At 39.3% G+C, this 24,115-nt stretch overlaps 2 protein-coding genes across 3 annotated transcripts; one reads left to right on the top strand and one right to left on the bottom strand.

The window, feature by feature from the left end:
• Window positions 1–81: 81 nt before the first annotated feature.
• Window positions 82–5,746, top strand: LOC148369584 (glutathione S-transferase Mu 3-like). Its single transcript, XM_088331664.1, has 8 exons — window positions 82–240; window positions 4,474–4,549; window positions 4,620–4,684; window positions 4,752–4,833; window positions 4,997–5,094; window positions 5,159–5,254; window positions 5,336–5,446; window positions 5,522–5,746. The coding sequence occupies exons 1-8, from the start codon at window positions 211–213 to the stop codon at window positions 5,612–5,614; spliced, it is 651 nt and encodes a 216-aa protein (XP_088187790.1). The 5' UTR covers window positions 82–210; the 3' UTR covers window positions 5,615–5,746.
• On the bottom strand, window positions 4,266–24,005 carry eps8l3b (EPS8 signaling adaptor L3b). 2 transcript variants are annotated; one of them, XM_088331663.1, is made up of 19 exons: window positions 23,785–24,004; window positions 23,302–23,400; window positions 21,697–21,934; window positions 21,482–21,552; window positions 20,343–20,407; window positions 20,101–20,259; window positions 18,950–19,099; window positions 17,693–17,778; window positions 17,463–17,587; window positions 16,891–17,009; window positions 15,340–15,478; window positions 15,201–15,271; window positions 15,051–15,125; window positions 10,973–11,118; window positions 7,784–8,018; window positions 7,605–7,718; window positions 6,293–6,381; window positions 6,086–6,218; window positions 4,266–6,013 (listed from the first exon to the last, which is right to left on the bottom strand). In XM_088331663.1, the coding sequence occupies exons 6-19, from the start codon at window positions 20,152–20,154 to the stop codon at window positions 5,972–5,974; spliced, it is 1,578 nt and encodes a 525-aa protein (XP_088187789.1). In that variant the 5' UTR covers window positions 20,155–20,259; window positions 20,343–20,407; window positions 21,482–21,552; window positions 21,697–21,934; window positions 23,302–23,400; window positions 23,785–24,004; the 3' UTR covers window positions 4,266–5,971. The 2 variants fall into 2 exon arrangements, with proteins under 2 accessions (XP_088187789.1, XP_088187788.1); XM_088331662.1 differs by lacking the exons at window positions 21,482–21,552; window positions 21,697–21,934 and adding an exon at window positions 22,236–22,360 and having other exon boundaries at window positions 23,785–24,005.
• Window positions 24,006–24,115: the final 110 nt, after the last annotated feature.

Genomic DNA, 24,115 nt, shown 5'->3' with positions numbered 1-24,115 from the left:
ATAATCTGATCGAACACTGTACTGCATTTATTCTTTGAAACGTCGTATGTCGAGACATCCTTGAAATAATGCCAGCATTGTGTAACTCTCTCCGCCCCCCCAAATTATTCGACTGGACTTCAGTAGAAAAGCAAGCGACCAGTCTATGCTCGGCGGCCACCTCGTTCTCTTCACAGCAGCAGTCGACTCGCAAGGAAATTTGACTTAAGGATGAAACTTGTTTACTGGGATATTCGTGGGGTGAGTTGAACAACCATTGCTGTTATTTAGTCAACGAAACATGCGAGCCAGAAAGAACGAGTCAGTCATTTTGAAAAGAAAACTGTGCAGACGAGTTCTCCACAACTAGCTTTAACTTACGTAGCGACCACGAGCATGCAGCTTTCACTTAATAATCCTCTCTTCGATGTGTATAGTTTATGTATTTTAGCTCCACCTGAATGGAAGTAACCTCGCACGGGCGTCGGGTGCAAGTGCAGTCCATTTGTTACACGTTATTTCGATTTTATTTAGTGGTTGGACAAATGTCGTTAATTGTCTTTAAGTCGCTTGAAAAATGAGCCTTTTTGCACTTAGTTGCATAACATTTTGCAAAGAATACTGCCTCCCCTTTTTGCGAATGGTCACATGAAGACTTGTGAGTTGCATGATCTCCAATAGCTCCAGGAGGCAGGAGAAAGCACGTGACATACTTCAGCCAATAGCTGAATAGATCCAGGGTTCCCGCGAATCCTTGAGAAGTCTTAAAATGCGTTGAGTTCATTATTCTTCTCAAGTCATGTTTATTTGTATAGCCCTTAATCACAAAGGGCTGTACGGATCAAAGACTAATGCAAACTACTGTAACAGACTATTAACCTACATGAGGGCAAGTGATACACATATTACATACCTGTCAACCTCCACGGCTCCATGCCCGTACCAACTGTCCTATTTTCCCATACAAAATAATCGTACACCATTTTTTTTTCCCCGGAATGATGCATGATGGGAAATCCCCAGGCGGCAGACCCATGCGCACAGTAGCATCAAACCGCTCGCTTCGTTTGCAACGAAAAAAAACCATATCGAGATAGAGGCTTCCGCGGCGAACTCCTTAGACCTGATTTGCCGTTTGATAGTCGGTGTATACCGGATGGTGCCCATCAATGTTCCCTCTAATTTTCCACGGGTCTGAGCGTTCACCAAAGTCGGTGAGCAACGCTTGAAACAACAGTGAGCAACCATAATCCCAAGAGTGGCAAGATAATTAATTATCAAACATGTCCAAAACTTGACACCAAGTTACATTTTGCTGTTTCCGGCAATGCAAAATTATTTTTCTCTTTTGAATGAATTGACTTATGTACTATTGCAAAGGTTGTACGGCCTACAAACGTCGTTTGTTCTTACAATTCTTTCCCAAGATATCCATTTCTTTTTATTTCCTGATATATTTTGTCGCATAATATTAACATTTTTGGGGGCTTATTTAGTCGGTTGTAAGATACAGAACTGTACTTAATCACACTTTTTAGTGGAAGTACAATGTTGGCAACACGATTCACTTGATTTAATTGGAAATTATTTGAATGCAACACAAACTTTTTATTCTAATTTCAGTGTTTTTTCTACTTCTTTTTTTTAATTCCTTTAAAAAAATCTCATTGTGTTTATTTTTTCCGAGCTGTTACTTTTTTCTTTTTGTTCTCTATTTATTTTTTTCCTACATTTCTTTCTGACTTTTTTCTAAATTTTTCCTTCTTTTTTTCAGATTCAGATCTACTTTATTGTCATTCTAGTACACGTGTATACAGAACGAAATGTCGATGCATCTGACCCCCACAGTTTCCTTGAATGTACAGATATAAATAATGTTGTATTGTATTTTGGCTACGTATAGTATTTTAACATAGTGCCGATAGTGCAAGAAGAGTAGCTAACCAGATGTGCAAAATGGGCAGTCAGGTTAACAAGTCAGGTACACAGTAACATTAACACTGTAACAACGCTGTAATTACAATAGTGCAGAGAGCAATGTGCAAGGAGTGGCAAGCTATTAAAAAAAAAAAAAAAAAAAACTGCCAGTAGTGCAAAAAGTCAGATTAGCAGCCGTTTAGATTTAAGTTAACTATATGTTAGATTGACCATTTAACAGTCTAATGGCCAGGGGGACTAGACTATTGCGGAGCCTGGTGGTCCTGCACCGCACACTGCAGTACCTCTTCCCAGAGGCTAGCAGAGTGAACAGTCCATGATGGGGGTGAGAGGGGTCCCCGGTAATGTTTTTAGCATGGGATAGGCAGTGCTTCTGGCCAATGTCCTGAATGGAGGGAAGTGTAGTCCCGATTATTTTCTCTGCTGTCCTCGTTACCCTCCTCACACTACCCCAGTCGGTAGCGCTGCAGCCTCCACACCACACAGAGATACAGCTGGTCAGGATACTCTCTATGGTGCCCCTTTCTCTTCCTTTTGTTTCTTTTTTTCTCAGCTTTTCACTACTTTTTTGTTTTGGTATTTTTTTCTTTTTTGTTCTATTCCCCCCCTTCCTTTAAGTCATTTTGTGCATAATTTTACTTAATATTTGGTCATGTTGGGATTAAAGAAGCAAAAACAACCTGAAGAGCCGGTTCTCGACATACTCTAACTTTACCCAACTTCGTTCGACTTCAAAATACCGCATTTAGGACACAACGTCAGGGAAACCCGTGTATTTTTACCTTCATGCACTGTAACTTTGACTTTAGTCGCTTCTTAATAAGTAATTTTGAGCCCTCATTTTTGTGCGCTGGCTAGATTTTCTTGTGCGCCGAGAATGTGCGAGCAGTGCGCAATTGCGCAGCTTAGAGGGAACACTGGTACCCATCATTGACAAATTTGCCTTTTTCCATACACATTTCCTTGTACGTCGCACTCGTCTTAAAATGCATAAAAACGTACTTTGTACAGCAAAACCGTACAGGTTGATAGGTATGATATTGTCAACATAAAGTATAGGTTATTCATATGCTATGGAGTAGAAGTGTGTTTTAAGCTTAGATTTAAACCTTTCCACTGAGGTTGCAGATCAGATCTCAGGGGGAAGAGCATTCCTCAGCACCGTGGCCCGGATGGAGAACGCTCTCAAACCTGCGGATCTCTTCTTGGCTCTTGGGATCACTAATAGACCAGTATTTTCAGAGCGAAGGCTCCAGACCGGAACATAGGGGGAAATTAAATCTGAAAGATATGAGGGAGGAAGTCCATCCATGATTTTATATACTACCAACAGGACCTTAAAATAAAATCTTAAGCTAGCAGGGAGCCAATGCAGGTTAGCTAAACTTGGGGTAATGTGATCAAACTTTCTTGTCTGAGTTAAAAGCCTCGCTGCAGCATTTTGTACCAGCTGAAGGCTCTTGATTTTGGACTTCGGGAGACCGGAGAGTAGTGCATTACAGTAATCGAGACGGGAAGTAACAAATGTGTGAATTATGATCTCCGCATCTGACAGACGGCATAGGACAAATTTTAGCAATGTTGTGAAAATGGAAGAAAGCTCTTCTAGTAATATTCTTTACGTGTGTTTGAAAGGACAGATCGGGGTCAAATATGACACCTACATTTTTAAATGAGTCACTCTGGGTGATCCTACATTTGTCAATGTTCAGAGCAGTTTTTGAGAAAAAGTCACGGCATTATTCCCAAAAAAAAGTCCTTAATTGGCATTAAAATGTCTTAAATTAAATTTTTGTATGGTCCTAAAAATGTGAACACATTAATAAAGTGTATATTTGTTGGAACTCAAATAATTAGGTAACATTCATCGATTTGTCTGTTTCAAGAATTCACCAATTTACTTTCTTGGCAACATGGCGTGATCTCAATAACAGAACTAACAAAACCGTAATGTGGGTTCAGTCGGACGCATTTCTTAGGTCGACCCACGATACACATAGCAACTTTGGACAGAGACGTTTACTTTGGACCATGCCTGGAAAGTGTAAATTCAATGAGAAGTGGCTGTCCAACAAACTTTTTGCCATGGCTAAAAGCTGTGTTAGGTAATGTGTCCAAGGCATGATGTATTGTGTTCAAGATTATTATATTTTTTTGTTGACTTGGTCTTAAATTTCATCTCAAATAGGCAATAAAAGACTTAAAAAGTCTTGTATTTAACTTGCCTTATGCTGTAGGAACCCTGATCATCCAAACAATATTGTAGACTCAAGTCTCGTACAAAGGAGAAAATTGACACATTTTATTTGTTGGAATTTTCGTTCATTTTAAATTTGTAGTATGAGGTAGTAGGTGCATGTTTGCATGCAGTTCTCATTGTGTAACGTATAAGTGTGGTGGTGGTCACCGTGAACACTGTCTTGACTTAATCTTAATACCCAGTTTGCAGAGATTCCATCTCTGCAGTCGTGCTATATAAAATGTCAAATAGAAAAAGCTACTAAGGCACGTGTAAACTGAAAATGATTCCCTCTTTGTGGTTTTATTTTTATCCAGTTGGCCCAGCCTATCCGCCTGCTCCTAGAGTACACCGGGACAAAATACGAGGACAAGTTCTATTCGTGCGGTGAAGGTAATGACAACAAATATCCTTCATACTGTTGCTTTCAAATCGATCATTGTCATAACTTCTTCCCATGCAGCTCCCAACTATGACAAGAGCTGCTGGTTTGATGTGAAACACACCCTTGGAATGGACTTTCCCAACGTGGGTAATAAACAACATGAATAAATAGAGAGACTTTTTAAATCATGGATATTCCCTTTCATTACAGCTACCTTACTTGGAGGACGGAGACAGGAAGATAGTGCAGAGCAATGCCATCATGAGATACATCGCTCGGAAGAACAATTTGTGTAAGTGAAATTTTACACTTTTTAAGTCAAACATGTTCTACATTGGTTGGGTCATCCTTAAACTTGCCAACTCCTTTATTAATAACAAAAATAAACATTTTAGTGACAAAAAGTGCTCTCGCATTGTGAGGATTTAGTTAGGTCATATCATTTTTGATTTTAGGTGGGGAGACTGAGGATGAGAAGATCCGGGTTGACATCCTGGAGAACCAGGCCATGGATTTTCGGAACGGATTTGTGATCTTGTGTTACACGGACTTTGTGAGTTTTCTTCTTCCTTAAATCCCATACCCACGGCTCAAATTCTTCTCTATTTCTATCACAGGACAAAAAGAAGCCGGGGTACCTGGAAGCACTGCCGGGTGTACTAAAGCAGTTCTCCAATTTCCTGGGAGAGCGAAATTGGTTCGCTGGTGACAAGGTATTTGGTTTGTCTGATGGACAGAAAGTGATTATGACTGGAGTGGCAATGGTGAAAATGACAATTTCTCGCCTCCCCCAGATTACTTTTGTGGACTTCATCATGTATGAGTTGTTGGATCAACATAGGATGTTTCATCCCACATGCTTGGATGATTTCCCAAACCTCAAAGGCCTCCTGGATCGTTTTGAGGTGAAACAAAGAGTTTTCTATTGTTTTCTCTATTTGAATCACAGTATTAATTAATTAATTTTGTCACCTTTGCAGGCGTTGGAAAAAATTGCGAGCTACATGAAGTCCAGCAGATTCATGAAGACGCCCGTCAACAACAAAATGGCCAAATGGGGCAACAAGAAATAGTGAAGTCTTCAGTAAAGCTCTTCATAGTCCTCCAAAATGTTGAAATGTGGAGTATCAAAAAGAGGATACTATTATGGAATGGTGAAAAGCACTGTCAACATCCGATTCAGCACATAAAAGTTCATCTTCTCAGTTGGCTTCTACTTTATGGACTCATGTTTCTGAAAATGTTCTCAGGCCAATGATTCAGGCAATATGCTGTGATACCAGTGTTTAAGATCAATTGCTTATGTTATTTATAGATAAGATATTACACAAAAAAATTGTTCATTCAAGATTAATTCAATATGGAAAGTGTAAAGGATAAGACAAACTCATTGCCGATCAGTAAATCTGGAACGGAAACGTGACTGGTCATCAGTAGCGGTCATCATAAGGGCCTGATGGTTCACTGGCAAGCTGCAATGAAAAAAAAGGAATTGGAGGAGGAAAGGGGAACATCTACCATCGCCATATACATTTGATGCTTACTGCTATAGCTGATTTGATGGCCTGAAGGTAGAAGAAGACTTTGGCTCCTTCCTCTGGACACACGGTCCTCATCTCATCTTTGCCCATTTGCAGCAGCATTCGACCCGTCAGCACCCCGAGACTGGCCACGGTACTGCGCCGCACAAATTGTTACATTGTCACATGCGTGTAAACCCGAAAGCCTTCCCTTTGGATCATGCCACTCACATTTTGGAGAAGCCTTTGTATTGTAGCCACGTTCGCACCTCTGCAGGTGAGGAGACCATGTCCAGGTTCGGGGGGCCGCGACGCGGGCGCTGGGTCAAGAGTTGTGAAGGCGAATTAAACCACCAGGAAGTATTTTTAAAAACACTAAAAACAACATTCCTTTATAGTTGTTAAGGGAAATAAATGTACATAAGGAGTTCTGGAAGCTGTGGGCCTCCCTGTCGTAACAAGATATTTTCTAAGACAGGACACAGAATTCAAGGTTTTCATAACATCCGATAACTTTTCTTCCCAAACAGTAATGTAAGCTGTGTTTTTAAAAATACTAGGTTGAAGTTTCCTTTAGGAGCTAGAACATCCACTGGGAGTCATTTTGTGTGGTTCCATTTGGAACGGACATGTTTTTAAGCCTTTTTACAGTGATGCATCTCCTATCAAGCATGTTTTTGCCATGTACCCATAACTTGCTCAAATTTTGTTGGGCTGCCAATACAGTAATATTAATCACAACAATACACAAACTTCCAGGTTTAAACAACTTAAAATGAACCTTTCTCAATAATATTGTAAACTGCATTAACACCATTAGGTTGTGTAGTTGAAACAACCATAGGAGGTCAATTTGTTGTGTTCCATTTGCACCCAGGATGTTTTCCATCACCTACAATATTCTTTCTTTTTTTCAACCATTTGTGTTTAATAGGACAATGCCAACAGTGGATTACTGAAAGAAGTGATTCTCAACCTTTTTGCAGTGTTGTATCTCCTTGTAAATACATATTTTGCCATGTACCCATAACCTGATCAAATCGTTTTAGGTTGTGATAGTAATAATCACAATAATACACAGGTTCAAGGTTTGAATATATTCAATTTTCTCTCCAATTGGTAATATAAGCTACATAAGGTTGATGTTTGGTTGTGTAGTTGGCATATCCAAGGAGAGCCAATGTGTGGTGTATTTCAACAGGCATGTATTCGACTAGCTTTACTGAATGTTTTTTTAAATGGGAGAATACTATTAGAGTGGATTATATAGATCTGTTATTCTCTACCTTTTTGGACCTATGAATGCTCGTGACATGCTCCAGTTGCATAAGGTACGTGCTTACTCTAAAGTATTAGACATAATTAAGTGATATATCATTTAGTTTAGTGGAGCTCTCCGCACTTTATGTGTGTCTCACGCCTTACTTGATCCATAAATTGGGGGCATTGTATAAGCCACCCGGTTCCAAAGAGAGAAGAAATGTAATTGCTAATAGTTTTTTTTCTCTCAATGTCGTTATTTGGAGGACAGTGAGATACTTACCATTTCTTCCAAAGGCAGGCCGCTACTCATGGGTTCCAGAACATTTTGAGGAACGTAGCCTTCTTCTCCACGATTGTTTTGCACAAGCCACCACTGCTTGGACTTTTGAACCACCTTTTGAAAGGAATAAACCATTTCCAATGTATGATATTAACAGTCTCCAGTTGACATCATCTCACCTCCACCACTTGGCCCTTCATTACAGTGAGCTCCCTGTTGTTGCGGGCCATGAAGTCATAAATGACCCGCATTTGGTCACGACCTTCCTTAGCAGTTGAGCGATGGCTGCTGCTCCTGCTCACTCGACCGTTCTGAAAGTCCGTTTGGGTGGACCTTTGTGAGAGGGGTGGTGGCCTCCAGCCATCATAGAACTCTGGTATATAAGGTGGGATGTCATCATCTGGCCACCGAGATCTACGTGGAGGATGGGATGGTTTAGATCAGGGGTCTCAAACTCTATTTACCCAGGGAGCCGCCGAAGTTAGGGCCTGGGCAAGGTTGGGCCAAATCATTTTTCACCAAGCTTTGATAAAAACAACACAGTTTTCAAATAGCTTTTTTTGCTACACAAAACAAGATCTAAAATAAGAAAATATTGGAAATTAATACAGAGAATAATCCACTCAATCAGTAATAACTGGATCCATAGTGTGCATGAGCTGCACTTGCATTACAGTGACATTGTGTATTATTTGACCACTATATTTCGCTGAGTTGTTTCATGCCACCAGAAACGACTGCTAGAAGGCGCAAGGAGGAATACAAAATACTACCGCGATGGTTCGCATAATTTTTTTGCTCAGTCTTTAGCGAATCTTTTTTTGGGGGGGTAACCGTAGCATGGCAAGATAGCAGACACTTATATCTGCTCCCTCTGGGTGAGGGAATTTTTATGTAAAATGAATACCAGTGTTAAACCTTTGAGGTTCGGGAAATCTTCCAGGCATGTGGGATGACGTAGATGGTAGGGCGCCCGCTCCGAGACTGGGAGGTCGCTGCTGGTTCAAGCCTCGGCCAAGACTTACAACATTGGTGCTTGGCGCTCGGCATTAAGGGTTGGAATTGGGGGGTTTGGTCACCTAATGACTCCCAACACAGCAGTTTGGTCTAAAATGGCGGCGGCCTTTTTGGCTGCGGCTGCATCGGCTCGCTACTGTTTAACTGTACGGGTCAGGTGTATCGACATTTCGTTCTGGGTGCATGGTTACAAAGAATGACAATAAAAGTACATTCTATTCTAATTCTAGTTCATGTATTTTGCTTATTATTTTATGATGATTTTGAATGAATGAAGTTTTATTACCACTAGGAGGCGCTAAACAAGATGCACTATGCCCTTAAATACAAGCCAAATCAAATTCAAGGCATGTTTATTTGTATAGCCCTTAATCACAAGGAGTCTCAAAGGGCTGCCAAGACCACAGACCATTGCAGACTACAGACTTATTGTGACATCCCCTGATCTAAAACCTACATGAGGGCAAGGAAAAACGAAAAAAAAAAAAGTCAATACTTTTTTTTGCAATTTTTTTTGATAAATATTTTTATGTGAATGAATTCTATTCTACCGCTATGTGGTGCTAAACTAACATATTAAAATGGGGGCCTTCAACAATCTACCCACAGGCTGCAATTGTCCTAATGATCACAAGTGATACAAATGACTAATTCGGTAGGCATTTCTTAACTGCACATATGCAAAGTTAACAATCAGTGCTTGAAGCACCGCCCATGGCGGTCGTACGGTACTCATACGACTGTAATAACATTCGTAACTTTTTTTCTTTTTAAGTTATTTATGACCTCAAATACTCTCTGAGATTCCCTTAAAATTGCCCAGCCCAACAATCACTATTAGAGAACCACTGGTTTTAAAGAGCAAACAGAGCATCGGCAAAAGAATAGGAGCATAATTACTGTATCATTTAAAAAAACTGTTGTTTTTATTATTTGAATTGGAAAAACTCATGGCCTTTTGTTTGTTATCATGTTTCTATAGCGGCAAATCCTTCACCTGGGAAGGGCAATAAGACTTTAAACATGTCACGCGAACAATGACAAGGGATTAGTTTTCCCTCCAATGTCAACAATCCACACTTTGCAACAGGGCGTGTCCTATAATTTTTCCTAAGTATGAAAAAACTATTCCACCCACAGGGAGCATGAAAGGAAAAATGGTTCACTTTAAAAATAGTTGGGTCAAAAATAACCCAATTTGGGTAAAAAAATAACCCAATTTGGGTCAAAAGGAGACTCAGCCATGTCTTGGACTAATTCAACCAAACTATTTTGGTTGTTTTGCATTCACAATGACCGAAAGATTTAGTTTTTTTTTTTCATTTACCTCATATAAGAGGGTCTTTTTTTAAAAATAATTTTGAAAGTGGTGTCTGAAATTTCAAAATATCCTACTTGCTGAAGCCATCTTTTGGCTAAAATCAACATTGCAGCTCCTTTTGTTGCGCATGCAAGTATGTGAAATTCTTAAATGCACTCCAATAAACTCTTCCTTTTTCATCTTTTTCAGGCTTTGGGTTAGGCCTTTGGACTGTACTTGAAGCAGTCCTTTTCTTACATTCCGCATTTTCATCCTGGAATAAAAGTGGGTTGGTGGCCACCCGTGTGATATCACTCTTTCTGCCGGGCCCTCTCACAGGAATATGGGATTGAGGAATTAGACCACAGCCACAACCAGGCATTTGATTTTAGGCAGGTCAAAACAGCACACCTCCTGACAAAAGTGCCAATCCCCTCTAGCAGGAATATGGGTATAGGGGTAATGTGTCATGGCTGCATGAGTGCAGTTCACTTTTTGGTGTACAGAATGGAAAAAAGAAGCGCCAAGCCCGACAAAAACGCGCTCTGTTGGTCCCCACTTGCAGCAGTAGGCAACCGGGGATATTGGTTTACCGTCACCCAGTACAGTTTATTTTAGGCAGGAAAAAAAATGCTCAGTGATCGGGCATCAAGGCAGAAAGGCTTGAATTCTAAAAAAATATCTTAAATGAATATTTTTTAACCAGCGATGCACTGGAGATGCAAAGTATGTAGCGCCAATAAGCGAGGAATCACAGTACAACAAAAATAAGGATCAGTTGTAAAAACAACACGAAAAAATCTGATCATTCTATTGGAAAGGGCTGTTTAGGAGTAGAATAGTGTATCAAATTGTTTCCAGTTGTGTATCAGTGCATTTTTAACCAAAATAGTTATTTTTGACTTGATTTAGCCGATTTCTTTCTTTGGTAACTTAAATCAAAATCTCTCGTTTTTTCATTGCAAGGTTATTCTTCCCCACCAAAGCAAAACAGTTATCCTAGCACTACTTTAGCCTCTTATTTGTCTTTGACTCCCACTGGTGTTGCTACCTGGGGATGTTCCAACTGTCTCCCAAAGACCTCCAGAGCTGGTCCTCCTCCAGGCTGACCACCTGTCTGAGTAGCCTCAGGGATGCCTCCGTCAGCATGGGGGATATTACAGTATGGGGCAGATGGGCTTGGTAGTGAGGCAGAATCTGAGGGGAATGCAAGAGGAAGATGGATGGATGGACAGACGGTGTAGAGCAAAGGTCTTATTGTGACTAATTAGAGCACGGGTGTCAATCAGGCGGCCCGCGGGCCAGATCAGGCCCGCTAAGGGATTGAATCTGGCCCGCGAGACAACACTCAGAGAAGCGCAAGAGAAAAACAAGCTGCAGGTTGAAATATGTCAACTTGCCTCTCACAAAGACATTTTACTTGTATTATTTTTCTCTCTCTCTCCCTCTCTCTCTCGCTCTCTCTCTCTTGTCCCCACCCCTTTTCTCCCACCCTGTCTCTGTCTCTTTCACTCTCTGTGTCTGTATTTATTTCTCTCTCTGTGTCTCTCTCTCTGTCTCTCTCTCTCTCTCTCTCTTTCTCTTTCTCTCTGTCTCTTTCACTCTCCGTGTCTCTTTTTTCTCTTCCTTTGTTGCACTTTGTATCATTCTCGCTCTGTGTCTTTTAACCTCTTTTGCTCTAACTTCTTTTTTTCCGTCCTCTCTTTTCTCTTTCTCTCTTCATACCCTTCGCGCTTTCTTTTGTCTTTTCTCTCCTTCTGTCTTTCTATTTCTGTTTGGATTTCTTTCTTCCTCTCCCTTTCTTTTCCCCCTCTCTCACGACTTTTTATCTTTTGTTTCTCATGCTCTTTCCCTCTCTCTCTCTTTTTTCTTTGCCCTGCCCTCACTCCTTTTCCCTCCCTCTTTCTCTTATTTCTTAATCTCTCTTTTTCTTTCTCTTTAATCTACTAGTCCGGCCCCCGACAAAATGTTTGTCCTATTGTGTGGCCCCCGAGTTAAAATGAGTTTGACACCCCTGAATTAGAGGAAAGGGCAGCCCCCTTGATATTTATTTGTAAAATAACAACTTATCATGTTATTGCTATGTCGTTACTATGTTATTACCAGGTTAATTGCTGAAAGTAGGGTTGAAGACATACAAGTAAACTACAAAAAAAATCATCTTACTAGAAAATCACAATGACCCAGCACCTGTGAGCTATTTTCAGAACAGGTCCGCAGGCACCACAGCTGTCTGTAGGGGGTACACCTTGGTGCCCGCAGACACTACGTTGGAGACCCCTGGTGTAAAGGGATGATTTTTCTTCCTCGGCATGTTCGTTTAAAGCCAAGTGTATTAATATCTATTAATGCGTACTTGCATTCCTGCTACAGACTTTCTACCCCAAGATTCCCACACGGTGCTTTTTCTTCTGTTAGTTATAAGCTTAGACTCTATTTTGATATGTTCTGTTTTGTTTTGTTGTCTTTTTTATTTGGTGTTCAAGTTTCTTAAGTGGATTGTTTTTTTAAAAAAAAAAATCAATAAACCTGGGACTGTGTGTTAATCAAGATATGTTAACTATCAAAATATGGTGACAAGAAAATCACATCAAATTGCTACGTGGCCAATCCTTTACATAATTAGACTGAAAATGTTTTTCATTCTGTTTCCCTGATGTAATGTTCTAAAAATATAAATGTGTTGCTCCAAAAAAGGCAAAATGAGTTCAAAAGGAGAACTCGCCCTTCAGTTTAATCGGTCAAATAATTTATTAACCACCCAAATATTGACACATATCTCAGGAAGTAAATACCGTATTTTCCGCACTATAAGGCGCACCTAAAAGTCTTAATTTTTTTCAAAAGCTGACCATGCGCCTTATAACACAGTGCGCCTTATATATGGCTCAATATTAAATTCGCAAGGTCTCGCAACTTACTCAACAGCCGCCGACTAGATTCTCCCCCGAGCGCGAAGTCGTCCGCGGTGTATGCTGGGATTTATATACCGGCGTTTCATTGGCTAACCAATGTGTCAATTATCATTTGAATCGATCACTATTGGCTGAAGTTATTCGGAGCATCGGATTGGCTAGATGCCCAAAACAAACCCTCCAATCGGCCGAGTTTAACAATGGCGTAGCAAGTCCGCGGTGTATGCTGGGATTTATATACCGGCGTTTCATTGGCTAACCAATGTGTGAATCAACATTTGAATCGATCACTATTGGCTGAAGTTATTCGGAGCCTCGGATTGGCTAGATGCCCAAAACAAACCCTCCAATCGGCCGAGTTTAACAATGGCGTAGCAAGTCCGCGGTGTATGCTGGGATTTATATACCGGCGTTTCATTGGCTAACCAATGTGTCAATCATCATTTGAATCGATCACTATTGGCTGAAGTTATTCGGAGCCTCGGATTGGATAGATGGCCAAACCAAACCCTGCAATTGGCCGAAAAAGATGTGTCAATCATCAGTTAAATTGATCGCTATTGGCTGAAATTATTCAGAGCCTCCAATAGGCTAGATGACCAAAACAAATCTTGCAATTGGCCGAGTTTAGCAATGGCGTAGCAAGCTTGCTAAAGTACACCATAAAGAAACATGTTTTATTAGTCTGTATCTGCAAATAATTTACTCTCCTGGATTTACTTCACTCACGGTTGTAAGAAGACCACGATTGCGTATCATTATTGAACGTGAGAACTTAGGTGAGTTATGCGGCTTTATATTTTCCCGGTATCTTGTTTTAGAATGATCTTGATGTTGCTGTGATGAGTTGAGTGAATTAAACTCAATTCCAAGTGTTTATTGTCATATGCACAGTAAAGATGCGAGCGAAAAAGAAAATAGAAACTTAGAAATGTTTGGGGTTTCTTGAATCCCAAGACTTTAACCTTCCGAATGATATTTGAAATGATGCATTTGAGTGACATCGTACGGACACCGCATCCGCACGTGTCTACGACACGTATTTGCTTCTTTGCAAGCTTTGGGAATGTTAAGGGGGTAATCAGTTGGACTGAATCATCTGACTGTTTTGTCGACGTTCCCATTGTAGCGCCTTATAATCCGGTGCGCCTTATCTATGGAAGATATAGGACCAAAAACTATTTTTTGGGGGTGCGCCCTATAACCCGGTGCGCCCTATAGTGCGGAAAATACGGTAATTAGACTTGAATGAATAATGATCAAGGCTTATAATTATGATCAAATAAGTGAAGGAATTGTAGATGACTGAAATGATATAAAAGGTTATAAATAAAGAAGTCATGCAATTGTGACAATACAGACATACAATTCGGCCAACCATAAACACAGATATGAACACTTTTTTTCGAGATGTCGAAAAATATCCGGTCATTACTGTAAGTTAGATTTTGTACTGTGTGCACATTTATCCGAATAGAAGACAGTAGTGCTTCTTTCTGCCGCGTGGCGCTGTGAGAGGTCATCCAGCGTCCATCCCGAAGAAGAAATCCGGCTTCTACTTTCTGGTTTGTATGTATACACACTGCACTGTATCTCTAGCACACTAAGAACGTTGACATTTTTATTGTTTAATATCTCGTGAATCCATTTGATATGGTTGGTGAAAAGCTTAAAGAAGAGGCGAGTCATTTCTTTTGAAATGAAAGTGGAATAAGAAAGCTTGATGCGATTGGGAAAATGCTTGAATTGCTTTTTTTTTCGTCTACTTTTTACCACGGAGGAGACAGTTGCCTAACCCTCGCAACAGTAAGTTAAACTTAACTTTATTCATCTTTATCTTTATAGTCAAGTCATGTTTATTTGTGACACCCTTAATCACAAGGAGTCTCAAAGTGCTTCACAGACCACAGAATGTCAACGCCTAATTTTTTTTTTTTCAGTACTATGCTTTATCATTCAGCCTGCTTTGTAACGTTATAGAGCTTATTATTTTATTAATATTTTTCAGTTTCAAAACAATACAATTTAATTATATAAGTCTTAAACACACTAATAAAAACCTTAAACATACAAAATATAGCACTGAAGCAACTTACAAACAAATTAAACTGACAAACGATCGTCCTGAACCTATCTCGTTCGTAAATAGGATAGCGTCTGTATATTTCATTATTACAACAATTGAGGATTGGATGGATGGATTTAAATACTCACAGTTGCTAAACTGCTAAAGAAGAAGTGAATGTAGTCAGAAGCACTGGTGTTGACCAGCAAGCCATCCAGCTGTCCCTGTTGGAACAGTGCAATTTTGCAGTCCTAGAAATTCCTTACGGCACTCTCCGGTGCAGTGCCAAATTTACTCACCAAAAGATTGAATCCATACTTTATTTTCTGCAGAGATGAAATAAATTCCTGTGGAGGGGGGAGGCGTGCAACTGTAATCAAGAATAACAATGAGTTACTTGAAAACCCAGTCTGTCCTGCGCTTGGCTCAAAAGTTTACCTGAGCCTTTGGGATTCTTTTTGCCAGAGCGGCCTTTTTTTTTGCTTTCATCCGCCTGCGGCATTGTTGCCACTGCCGTCGCAGCGAGGACCTTGTCCATGAATATCTCCAGGTCACTCAAAACATGGTTTAATATCTCCTGAGAAAACAAGACAGGGAGGTTGAAATGCTTGAAGAGTAAGAGCATATGGTCAATAGTGGTTAAACTCCTCATGGGTCTTGGTGGCCACTGTGTTCTTAATGAACAACCCTTAAACCTGTACGTAACAGGCCACATTGGGGTAAAAATTGGGCCAAGGGCCGATTCTGGAGACCCTATCTATTTTTTTCTTTATGAATAAATATACATGCAGACATATAATGTTAATTTATGTTTGTTTTTAAATAGATTTGTTTCCTCAAATTGATTTTGAAATACTCACAACTAAAGGAAAATAATATATTGGGTAACTTTTTTAAACACTAATTGGATATTTAGTTTTGTAGCATTACTGTGGATGCCCAGTTTTAGTACTTTTGTAGTATTTCTGTAGATTTTTTGTAGAATTACCATACCTGTCAACCTGTACGTTCTTGCTGTACAAAGTACGTTTATTATGCATTTTAAGACGTGTACGACGTACAAGAAAATCTGTACGGAAAAAGGCAAATTTGTCAATTATGGGTACCATCCGGTATACACCGACTATCACGAAACGGCAAATCAATCAAGTCAAACGAGTTCGAGTTGTGTAGTGAAAGGAAGTCGGTCTCTTTTTACAGAACCGTCTTTTTCGGCTCAACTCATTAAAGAGAGCTCAAACGGCTCACTTGCTTTGATGCATTATATTACGAATTATTATGTTGTATAAAGAAGTTAAGAAAAAAAGGAGGTATAAAATGAGAAAATGAAAAAAAGACAGGTTTGTGGTTACAGGTTGACAGGTATGAATTACTTATTTTATATTTCTGCAGTAGTATTTATGTGGTGTTTCCATTGTGGATTTTTTGTAGTATTTCGATTGTAATATTTTTTTAAAAGTTTGTAGTATTTTTGTCATATTCCTGTCGTAGTATTTTTGTAGTGTTTATGTAGTATCCCTGAAGTGGTGCTTTAGTAGTATTTCTGTATTTTTCCATAGTAGTATTTTTCTAATATTACTCTAGTTTTGTATTTGAAGTATTCCTATTGTAATATTTCTGCAGTTTTCTTTTTGTAATTTTTTTGTATTATACTTCTACAGTATGTTTTTCTTTTGAGAAAAAAATCAATATATTTGGTCCCTGTTTTACATTTGATATTATCTTTAGTAGTAATTCTATAATATTTTTTTGTACTTCTGTAGTAGTATTTTTGTAGACACACAAAGGGAAACAATTTATTAGTACTATATATATATATATATATATATATATATATACACATACTGTCATTACATTTTGACTATTTTCATTTGGCGGGACGGATGAAAACGCCTTACGGGGCCGCATGTGGCCTGCGGGCCGTACTTTGCCTACTCCTGATGTCAAGTGTCATGCACAACAGTGCTTGCATCTCTTGGCAGTTCTGACCGTGTTCCTCTCAACATCTGTCAGTCCGACAACGTCCACAAAAATGGGGGGTCCGTCGAGCTCATGCTGGTACCTGGGATCCTCTTTTGGGGCGTAATAGCGGGGTGGAGGAGGAATGTCTTGCAATTGAAAACAAAATATATAAGTCAAAATGATTATTAAGTATACTGAGACAAGCATGAAGCGTATTTACGGGGAATTTTCACACTCTGCAGGATTTACACGAAGAATACTTATATAATGTAACACTTGCATGGATATTTGTTCATTTGTATTTTTTCCATTTGGCGTTTAAACCAAAATCTTGAAGGTACACTGTGAAATATTTGATCACTAGATGTCGCTGTATTGTGTAGTACAACCGAAAACGAGTGCCGCAAAGTACAAAGGACAAACTGCACATTTTAGTTTTTTGCACAACCTTTCACAAGTTTTTTTTTTTTTTTTCAATCAAAAGGAGGTACATCACTGTGAAAAAGGTTAAGAGTCACTGCTCTAAGTAATCCACACTCTTGATATTGTGCGCAAGGTACAACTGGTTTATTAATACTAGGATAACTGCAAAAGATTACCAGGTTCTCTTTCATCCCAAGGCTGAATATTCCGCTCCGGTGGTAGTGGTGAGTTCCTTTCTTGAGGCGCAGGTCTTTGGAAGCTGCCAGGAGCTTGAGGGCCCATTACATTCTCTAGGTTACTCCTGGAAAGCAAAACACAGTTAAAATAACGTTACTTACAATGTAGATATAAAAATAAAAATATTTAAAAAAACTTGAGTTTGTTCTCCGTTTTGGGGTTATCCTACCTTATGACTGGGGGCTCTCGACGCGGTTCCAAGGGGCCTCTTCCCCTTTGGAGAAACGTATCTAGGTCACTCTTGAGAAGGTCAGCCTGTTGTTACAAAAAAAAAAAAAACAATATGGATTTGGGTGTGCTCATTAAATGATCATGAAATTAGAACTCAAAGTGGCCTGCACGTAGAAAGTTTGCATTTGCGGAGGCCATGTCAAAAGCTATGTTTAATTTTTGTGTTTTTTTCCCCTTTCCGTGATTTGCTGATGTGCAGCTCGGGGACACAAACAAAACATACGCCTTTGAAATTTCAGGCGAAATTGTAAATTTATATTTATTAACGTCAGTCAGGTCCTAAATTAGCAAAGTAGCCCTAAGCTATCACACCACCACAAACGAGTGTTGCTCTAGTTCTGAAATATTGTGTCACATTTATGTCCGTTTTATGTCTCACTTTAATTTCAATGTATATAAAATATTATCATCTGAGTCTTAGTGATCATTAAGGGGGTTTCTAAAAAAGCTACAAAATCATTTATTTTTTTGTAGGTACTAAGAAAGTAATTTCCGTCAGAAATTCCATTCTATTCTTGGATCTGATGTGTTAAAAGAATTTTGCCAAGATGTCAGATAACTCAACTTTAACCCCTCTTTTAATCTGTTTACATCCTGCACAAGAAATACATTTTCACCCCATTGGCAGAGATAAAAAACTGCTAATTTTAAGCATTGTTGTTCGTTTGAGTTTAGCGTAAAAAAAAATCCTTTGAAATAACAGTGGATAAGTTCATTCTGTTTTTGGCATTGGACACCTGCACAGGAGATTGCATAGAATGTGTTTTCGTTATTTTGACCAATATGCACTGTTTACATTACATCATTGTCACTGTCGGCTAGTAATGTTACTTTTCTTTGATTTTTCACACCCTTTAGGGTAGATCTGCTTTCTGTAACCTAAGAGACTTAAAAATAAAGCGCTTTGGATTTTGGCATTGAGAGGGTTCTTGTAAAGTCCTGTCCTGTTCTCCTTGCAGTTAAAAAATGTTGATAATTGTCTTTCTTATTCTTTTAGTGTCTTTTTAACTGTAAACTTATAGACTGGAATCAAATATTTTTCTCATTTATTTCTACCAAAATAAGAAAAATAATACTTCAAATTGGTCAAATGATCTGCCAAAGTGGATTTTATTTCAATGTGATTTTCTTTTGTTTTACTTAACGGGTGGTCCTGCTTGGACTGATGATATGACAGGGTGGGACAAGAACTCACCCCGGCCTCCTCACACTGGAAAATAAAAACCTGTGGAAAGGTTTTGCTGCGTTCCCTGGCGACCACCAACAGCAAGGAGTCATAAGCGCAGCTGTCCAACACGGCTTTGGTATGCTGGATGTTGACTAGAGGGACAGCCTCAAACTCTGCCTTTATTAAGAGACACGCTCTGAATATTATTGCAAATCTATGGAAAATGCAGGTCATTACTACAGTTTTTTCCCGCAATATTAGGTGCACTAGAATATAAGGTGCACCTTCATGGTCTTTCGTCAAATATTTATCATACACGAGGCGCACCGGAACTATAAGGCACATGAAACTGTGACTACAGTACGGTAATTGAAAGATACTGTATGCATTTGTGTTGAACCATTCGGCTCGTTGTACATGATCAGTCGTTAAGTGTCACAGACCAAAATTGCAAAATATTGCATGAAATGTAAATCATACCCTGTGGTGGCTGTGAGAGCACTAACACTTTAGCACTAAACCACCAGAGGTACAAGTGACAAATGAGAAAGCATTAAAGTGCATCTCATTATCACACTATTAATACTCACGGTGCCAGACACAGTAATTTGCATAGTGCATTTTGTTCTGTATTCTCAAAGGTTAAACACCCCTCCACTGCCTCCCTTGTGTGGCAATAACGTTGCGGTTTGATTTGTATACATACATAAAGGAACCTGTATTGGATTTTGTTGAAAAAACATTTTGTTTTCCATTCTCTAACATCTGCTGGGGGAGAAGTGGAGAGACTGTTTAACCTATCAGAATGCAATATGCAAACCAGTGTTTTTACGACCGTGAGTAAAAATAGTTCGATAAAGAGATAAGCTCTAATGCCTTATTTGACAAGTATGTCACCTTTTTCACTGGTGGTTTACAGATTGGTTGACGATGCTCTCACTGCCACCACTCGGTTCGATTCCTGTTGCAATTCATGACATGCCAGTTCAGGTCAGCGTAGTATATCAATTGATCAATCATTGCGCAAAAATGCAATACAATAATTACTGGATGCAGCACCAGTATTATCCATCGTCCGTTTTCTGTGGTATACAAGGAGCACAGGGTTAAAATTTCCGACCAAATTTGAGTTTATAGGTGCACTTTATAGTCCAGAATACACAGTAGATAGTACAGACTTTGCTCTCTGTGTCAAGCAGAAGAAGGTAGCCTCCTTGGGCCTCCATGATCATCTCCTGCGGCCACAGGCGACCTTTGGCATTGAGCCTCTTGAGCTTTAACACGCAGTCGTCGGCAGAGGCCAGATGCTGCCCGTCCAGCTCGCAGGTTAGCAGGTGCTACATGCGATCGCAAGCAGAAATGCTGACTTGGGGCAGAGCCCATAACTTCACTCACGCAGCACACATGGTGTTGGCTTTACCTCCACTTTGACATTTAGGGTGTCGGACTCCCGGTTCAGCACCTCCGAGTACTCTTTTCTCTGCACTAGATGCAAAAACAAGACGTGAGAAGTTGTGCCGATGTAAAGTACTGTGTAGTATAGCGTTGTTTCTCGAGCTTTTGTCAGCCAAGGCACACTTTTTCAAAGAAAGTAGAAAATTATAGATTTCGGGTAGCGTCAGACAAAATGAGTTTCCCCCGCATATCGTCTGGCCTCTCCATTAGAGATATTTTAAAAAGCTTGGTCATCTGAAAGGTGCACAATGTAGTGCCACTGTTTCTCTGTAATAAGAGGAGACTTTTGTTGGCTCATAAAACTGATAAGGATGCCTCCCTTGGGAGATGCTCCGGGCATGTATGATCACCAAGAGGCCCTGGGGACCAGCCAGGACATCTTGAGATAGTCTGGGATGAGCTGGACAAAGTGGCTGGGGATGGAGGGGCACCCTGCTGAGGCTGCTCCCACACTAACCTCATTTAGCAGTAAAAAGATGGCCGGATGAAAACATTTAAATTGTCATGGCAGACTATCGTGTAGTTGACGTTATGCTTTTGTTATCTTATTTCAATAGGTATAATTCTGGTTGCAACTGGTCCTCGAGAGCTAGCACAAGGAAATAATTAGGGTAAATTATGGCCTAGTAATTATATATTTAATTTAACTTGTTTGGGTTTCTCTTTTAATCTTGTTAACAATGTTATCAAAGACAATAAACATTATTCTAATTTTAATGCAGGAAAATTATACTCAATAAAAGTATTATCCGTCAATATTTTTTATTTATTTATTTATTAATGAGCCCTCATCGGATAAATATTCTTTTAAATGACATTCTGCTTCTTCCTATTGGATGGAAGAAAGGATACACTTGTGATCTATGTGAGACCAATCCTATATGTAAAAATGAATCCATTTATAAATTCTTGCAAACATGTGCCATATAAATAAATAACTACATATATAAATCGTGTTATACCTAAATTTATGGCATAAATCCCATGGATTCACATACTTTGCATCTTTTCATTTGTCATTTACTAATTTCAGTATTCATTTTGTCACAACCAAATATTATTCAAATAAGGGGGGGGACGGGTCAAACTGGCTGAGCTTTTCACCTATGAGTCTATTCGTTCATCACGGATCAGCAAATAGGAGAAAAGCTGGGGCTCCATATTTGAAAACAATTCTGTTGAGAAAAAATACACAACAAAATAAATGACAAAATTAGTTAAAAAAAAAAAGCGTAAATTAATAAATTGCATTTATATTATGTATTTAGTTATTACATGATTAATTTATTTATACGGCATGTATTAGTAGGTAGGTCCACCTGACAGTTCTGAGGTCCCGGGGGTAAATTCCATGTTCTCCATGTGCCTCCACGGCTTTTTCTGTGCACTCCCACAATCCAAAACCATGCATGGAATGTTGATTGGCGGGTCCAAATTGTCCCTAGGTAAGAGTGAGCGTGTCTCTGTGTGCCCTGCGATTGGCTGGCAAGCAGTTCAGGATGTCCCCTGCCCTCTGCCCAAAGTCAGCTGGGATGGGCCCCCAGTGTCCCCGCAACCCTGGTGTGGATAAACGGTGCAGAAAATGGGTGGATGGATATTTGTTGGTATTTATATATATTTCTACATAAGGCAGGATTAGTCCTAAGTGATGGTTGGAAGACAGCACCAATACTCAAGAGCAGCACGCTTTGGGCAAGTACTTATCAGTTTGTTGTCACCAATTACAGTAAATTGGACAATTTTTTGCAGCACACTAGTGTGCCTTGGCTAACCAGTTGAGAAACATTGTTCTGTGCCGACTTTACTGGACAAGACAAAGCATATCTCAAATATGTTATCATGTGATGTGTCAGCATACTGTATATTGATTTGGCATTCAGTTTGGACATGCTTCTCTGGGAGCTCTGAGGTGAAGATTTCCTGGAATCATCTTGCTGGAAGGCCCACCTGGACTGCGGGAGGAGCTTTTCTGACGGAAAACCCCTGAAACAATTTTGGGGGTACAGAGAATACTATTTTATCGATTGCAATTGAGAGCTTTACAAATAAAGATGACTTGACTGAATTTAAAACAGGTAGCACCCTTGCTCCCACCAAATAATTTCCTAAACAATAGTGGGAAGCAAATACTAAATGTTGACATGCTCTGTGTTAGCAAAAATAAGTTATTGTGCTAGCAAAAGTGGCAGCAGAATTTAATCAAGGCATTGAAATACAGTGATCATTCCTGCCCCACAGCTCTGCTTACCAAAGTGATGAATATACCACAAGATGAACACATCATAAAAATCAGCTGTCAGATTTTTCATAACAAATGTGGAAAAGCACAGAACAGCTCGCACAACGTTCACAATCTTGTTTCTATAGCGATAAAGAAAAAAGTAAGAAGGAAAATTTCGATCAGTTCTCATAAATGCATGTTTTGAATAAGCCCTCACAGAAATGCTGCCTCCAGCCACCAAATACTATTGGATAGCCTCCTGAGAATATCTGGGTAGCTAGTGGAAAAGTTATGAAAATACAATTGCTCAACAGCTATTGTTCGTTGAGATAGTGTAAGAAGTTTGAAAATTGAAAAATGTATAGAAAGTGTTTTAAGTTTGTGGTATCTGTTTAGGAATTAACGTGATCAGTGCATTTACATAGTGTATGTAAGATAAGTCTGTGTGTTTTTAGAATTCCTGGATCAATTATGTATGCTATCGCCCTGTGTCATTTTTCAATGATTATATTTTGGCTAAATAATGAAGTAGTAACAGAACAGTAACATGATTGTAATACCATGAATATATATCTCAGAAAAGCATACCCAACTGTTTGCCTTTTGTACCAATCAATAAATAAAAGCATTCCTCTGCTTCATAAAGGTTGGTGCTCCTTGCTTTAAAATAAAAAAAATAATCTTTCATAAGAATGACACTGACCGAGGTGAGTAAGTAAAAGGACGAGAGTTTCCCAACATTTTCGATCTTATCTTTACTGTGCTTCACTGGGGCTCGATAAACAGCACTCCTACGACGAACCTAGAAAGGAACACATGATTTAGTATCGTTCAGTGTGTCATGTATTACGAAAGAACGAATTTTGTTAATACTGTATATTAGAATAACATCTGCGTTTAAATATTTAGGAAAATTAAAACACGTACAGCAAAAGCTTTACTCGAGTAAAAATCCGTATCTCAATAATGGTGGTATGATTGAATAAAATGTAGTTTTATTAAAAAAAAAAAATCAGGACAATTTATAATCTCAATCTTACATAACTGGATAATGTCCAAAAATCTACTAGAATACTTAAGTTTAATTATGTTAAAAGAGGCAGTATTAGAGAAAGTCAAACTTCCCAAAATTGAATCTTTAAGATTTGTTTCTTTAAATTACACCACCATCATTGACTTTGTTTACCTGTTAGACTTGTTCCTTCAGCATTATTCCTTCGTCAGGATCACGTCTTCCTCACACAGCATGAAAGCAAACTGTTGCCACCGCTTCCTGCTTGTACGCGTTGTGTTCAAAGATCAGCAGGCTTGGTTCCTGTCGGCTAGTTCAGCTGGCCATCACGAGTCCAAAGGTTTCTTAATGCGGATGTTTCCTTGCGGAGCTCCGACGGTTGTCAAGACTTCAGAAAACACTAAGTGTTTGTGTATTTTGTCAGAAGGTAAATTCATGTGTATTTAGTTCGGCGCCTTACCACTGCAAACACCTAAGCAATATCAAAAAATGCTTGTAAAATAAA

Source organism: Urocampus carinirostris, chromosome 3, assembly GCF_059441175.1.
Source record: "Urocampus carinirostris isolate Australia breed hairy pipefish chromosome 3, RoL_Ucar_1.0, whole genome shotgun sequence".
NCBI lineage: Eukaryota > Metazoa > Chordata > Actinopteri > Syngnathiformes > Syngnathidae > Urocampus > Urocampus carinirostris.
The sequence above is the reverse complement of the archived record's forward strand: the minus strand, read 5'-3'. Positions and strand labels throughout refer to the sequence as shown.

Coding starts and splice junctions, on each gene's coding strand:
- eps8l3b (XM_088331662.1), bottom strand. CDS start 23,339: ATGTTGGGAAACTCTCGTCCTTTTACTTACTCACCTCG. Junction 22,361..23,301: donor CCTTTTACTTACTCACCTCG/GTCAGTGTCATT, acceptor AAATTGTTTCAG/GGGTTTTCCGTCAGAAAAGC. Junction 15,272..15,339: donor AAAGAATCCCAAAGGCTCAG/GTAAACTTTTGA, acceptor TCTTGATTACAG/TTGCACGCCTCCCCCCTCCA.
- LOC148369584 (XM_088331664.1), top strand. CDS start 211: ATGAAACTTGTTTACTGGGATATTCGTGGG. Junction 4,834..4,996: donor CGCTCGGAAGAACAATTTGT/GTAAGTGAAATT, acceptor TTTTGATTTTAG/GTGGGGAGACTGAGGATGAG. Junction 5,447..5,521: donor GCCTCCTGGATCGTTTTGAG/GTGAAACAAAGA, acceptor TCACCTTTGCAG/GCGTTGGAAAAAATTGCGAG.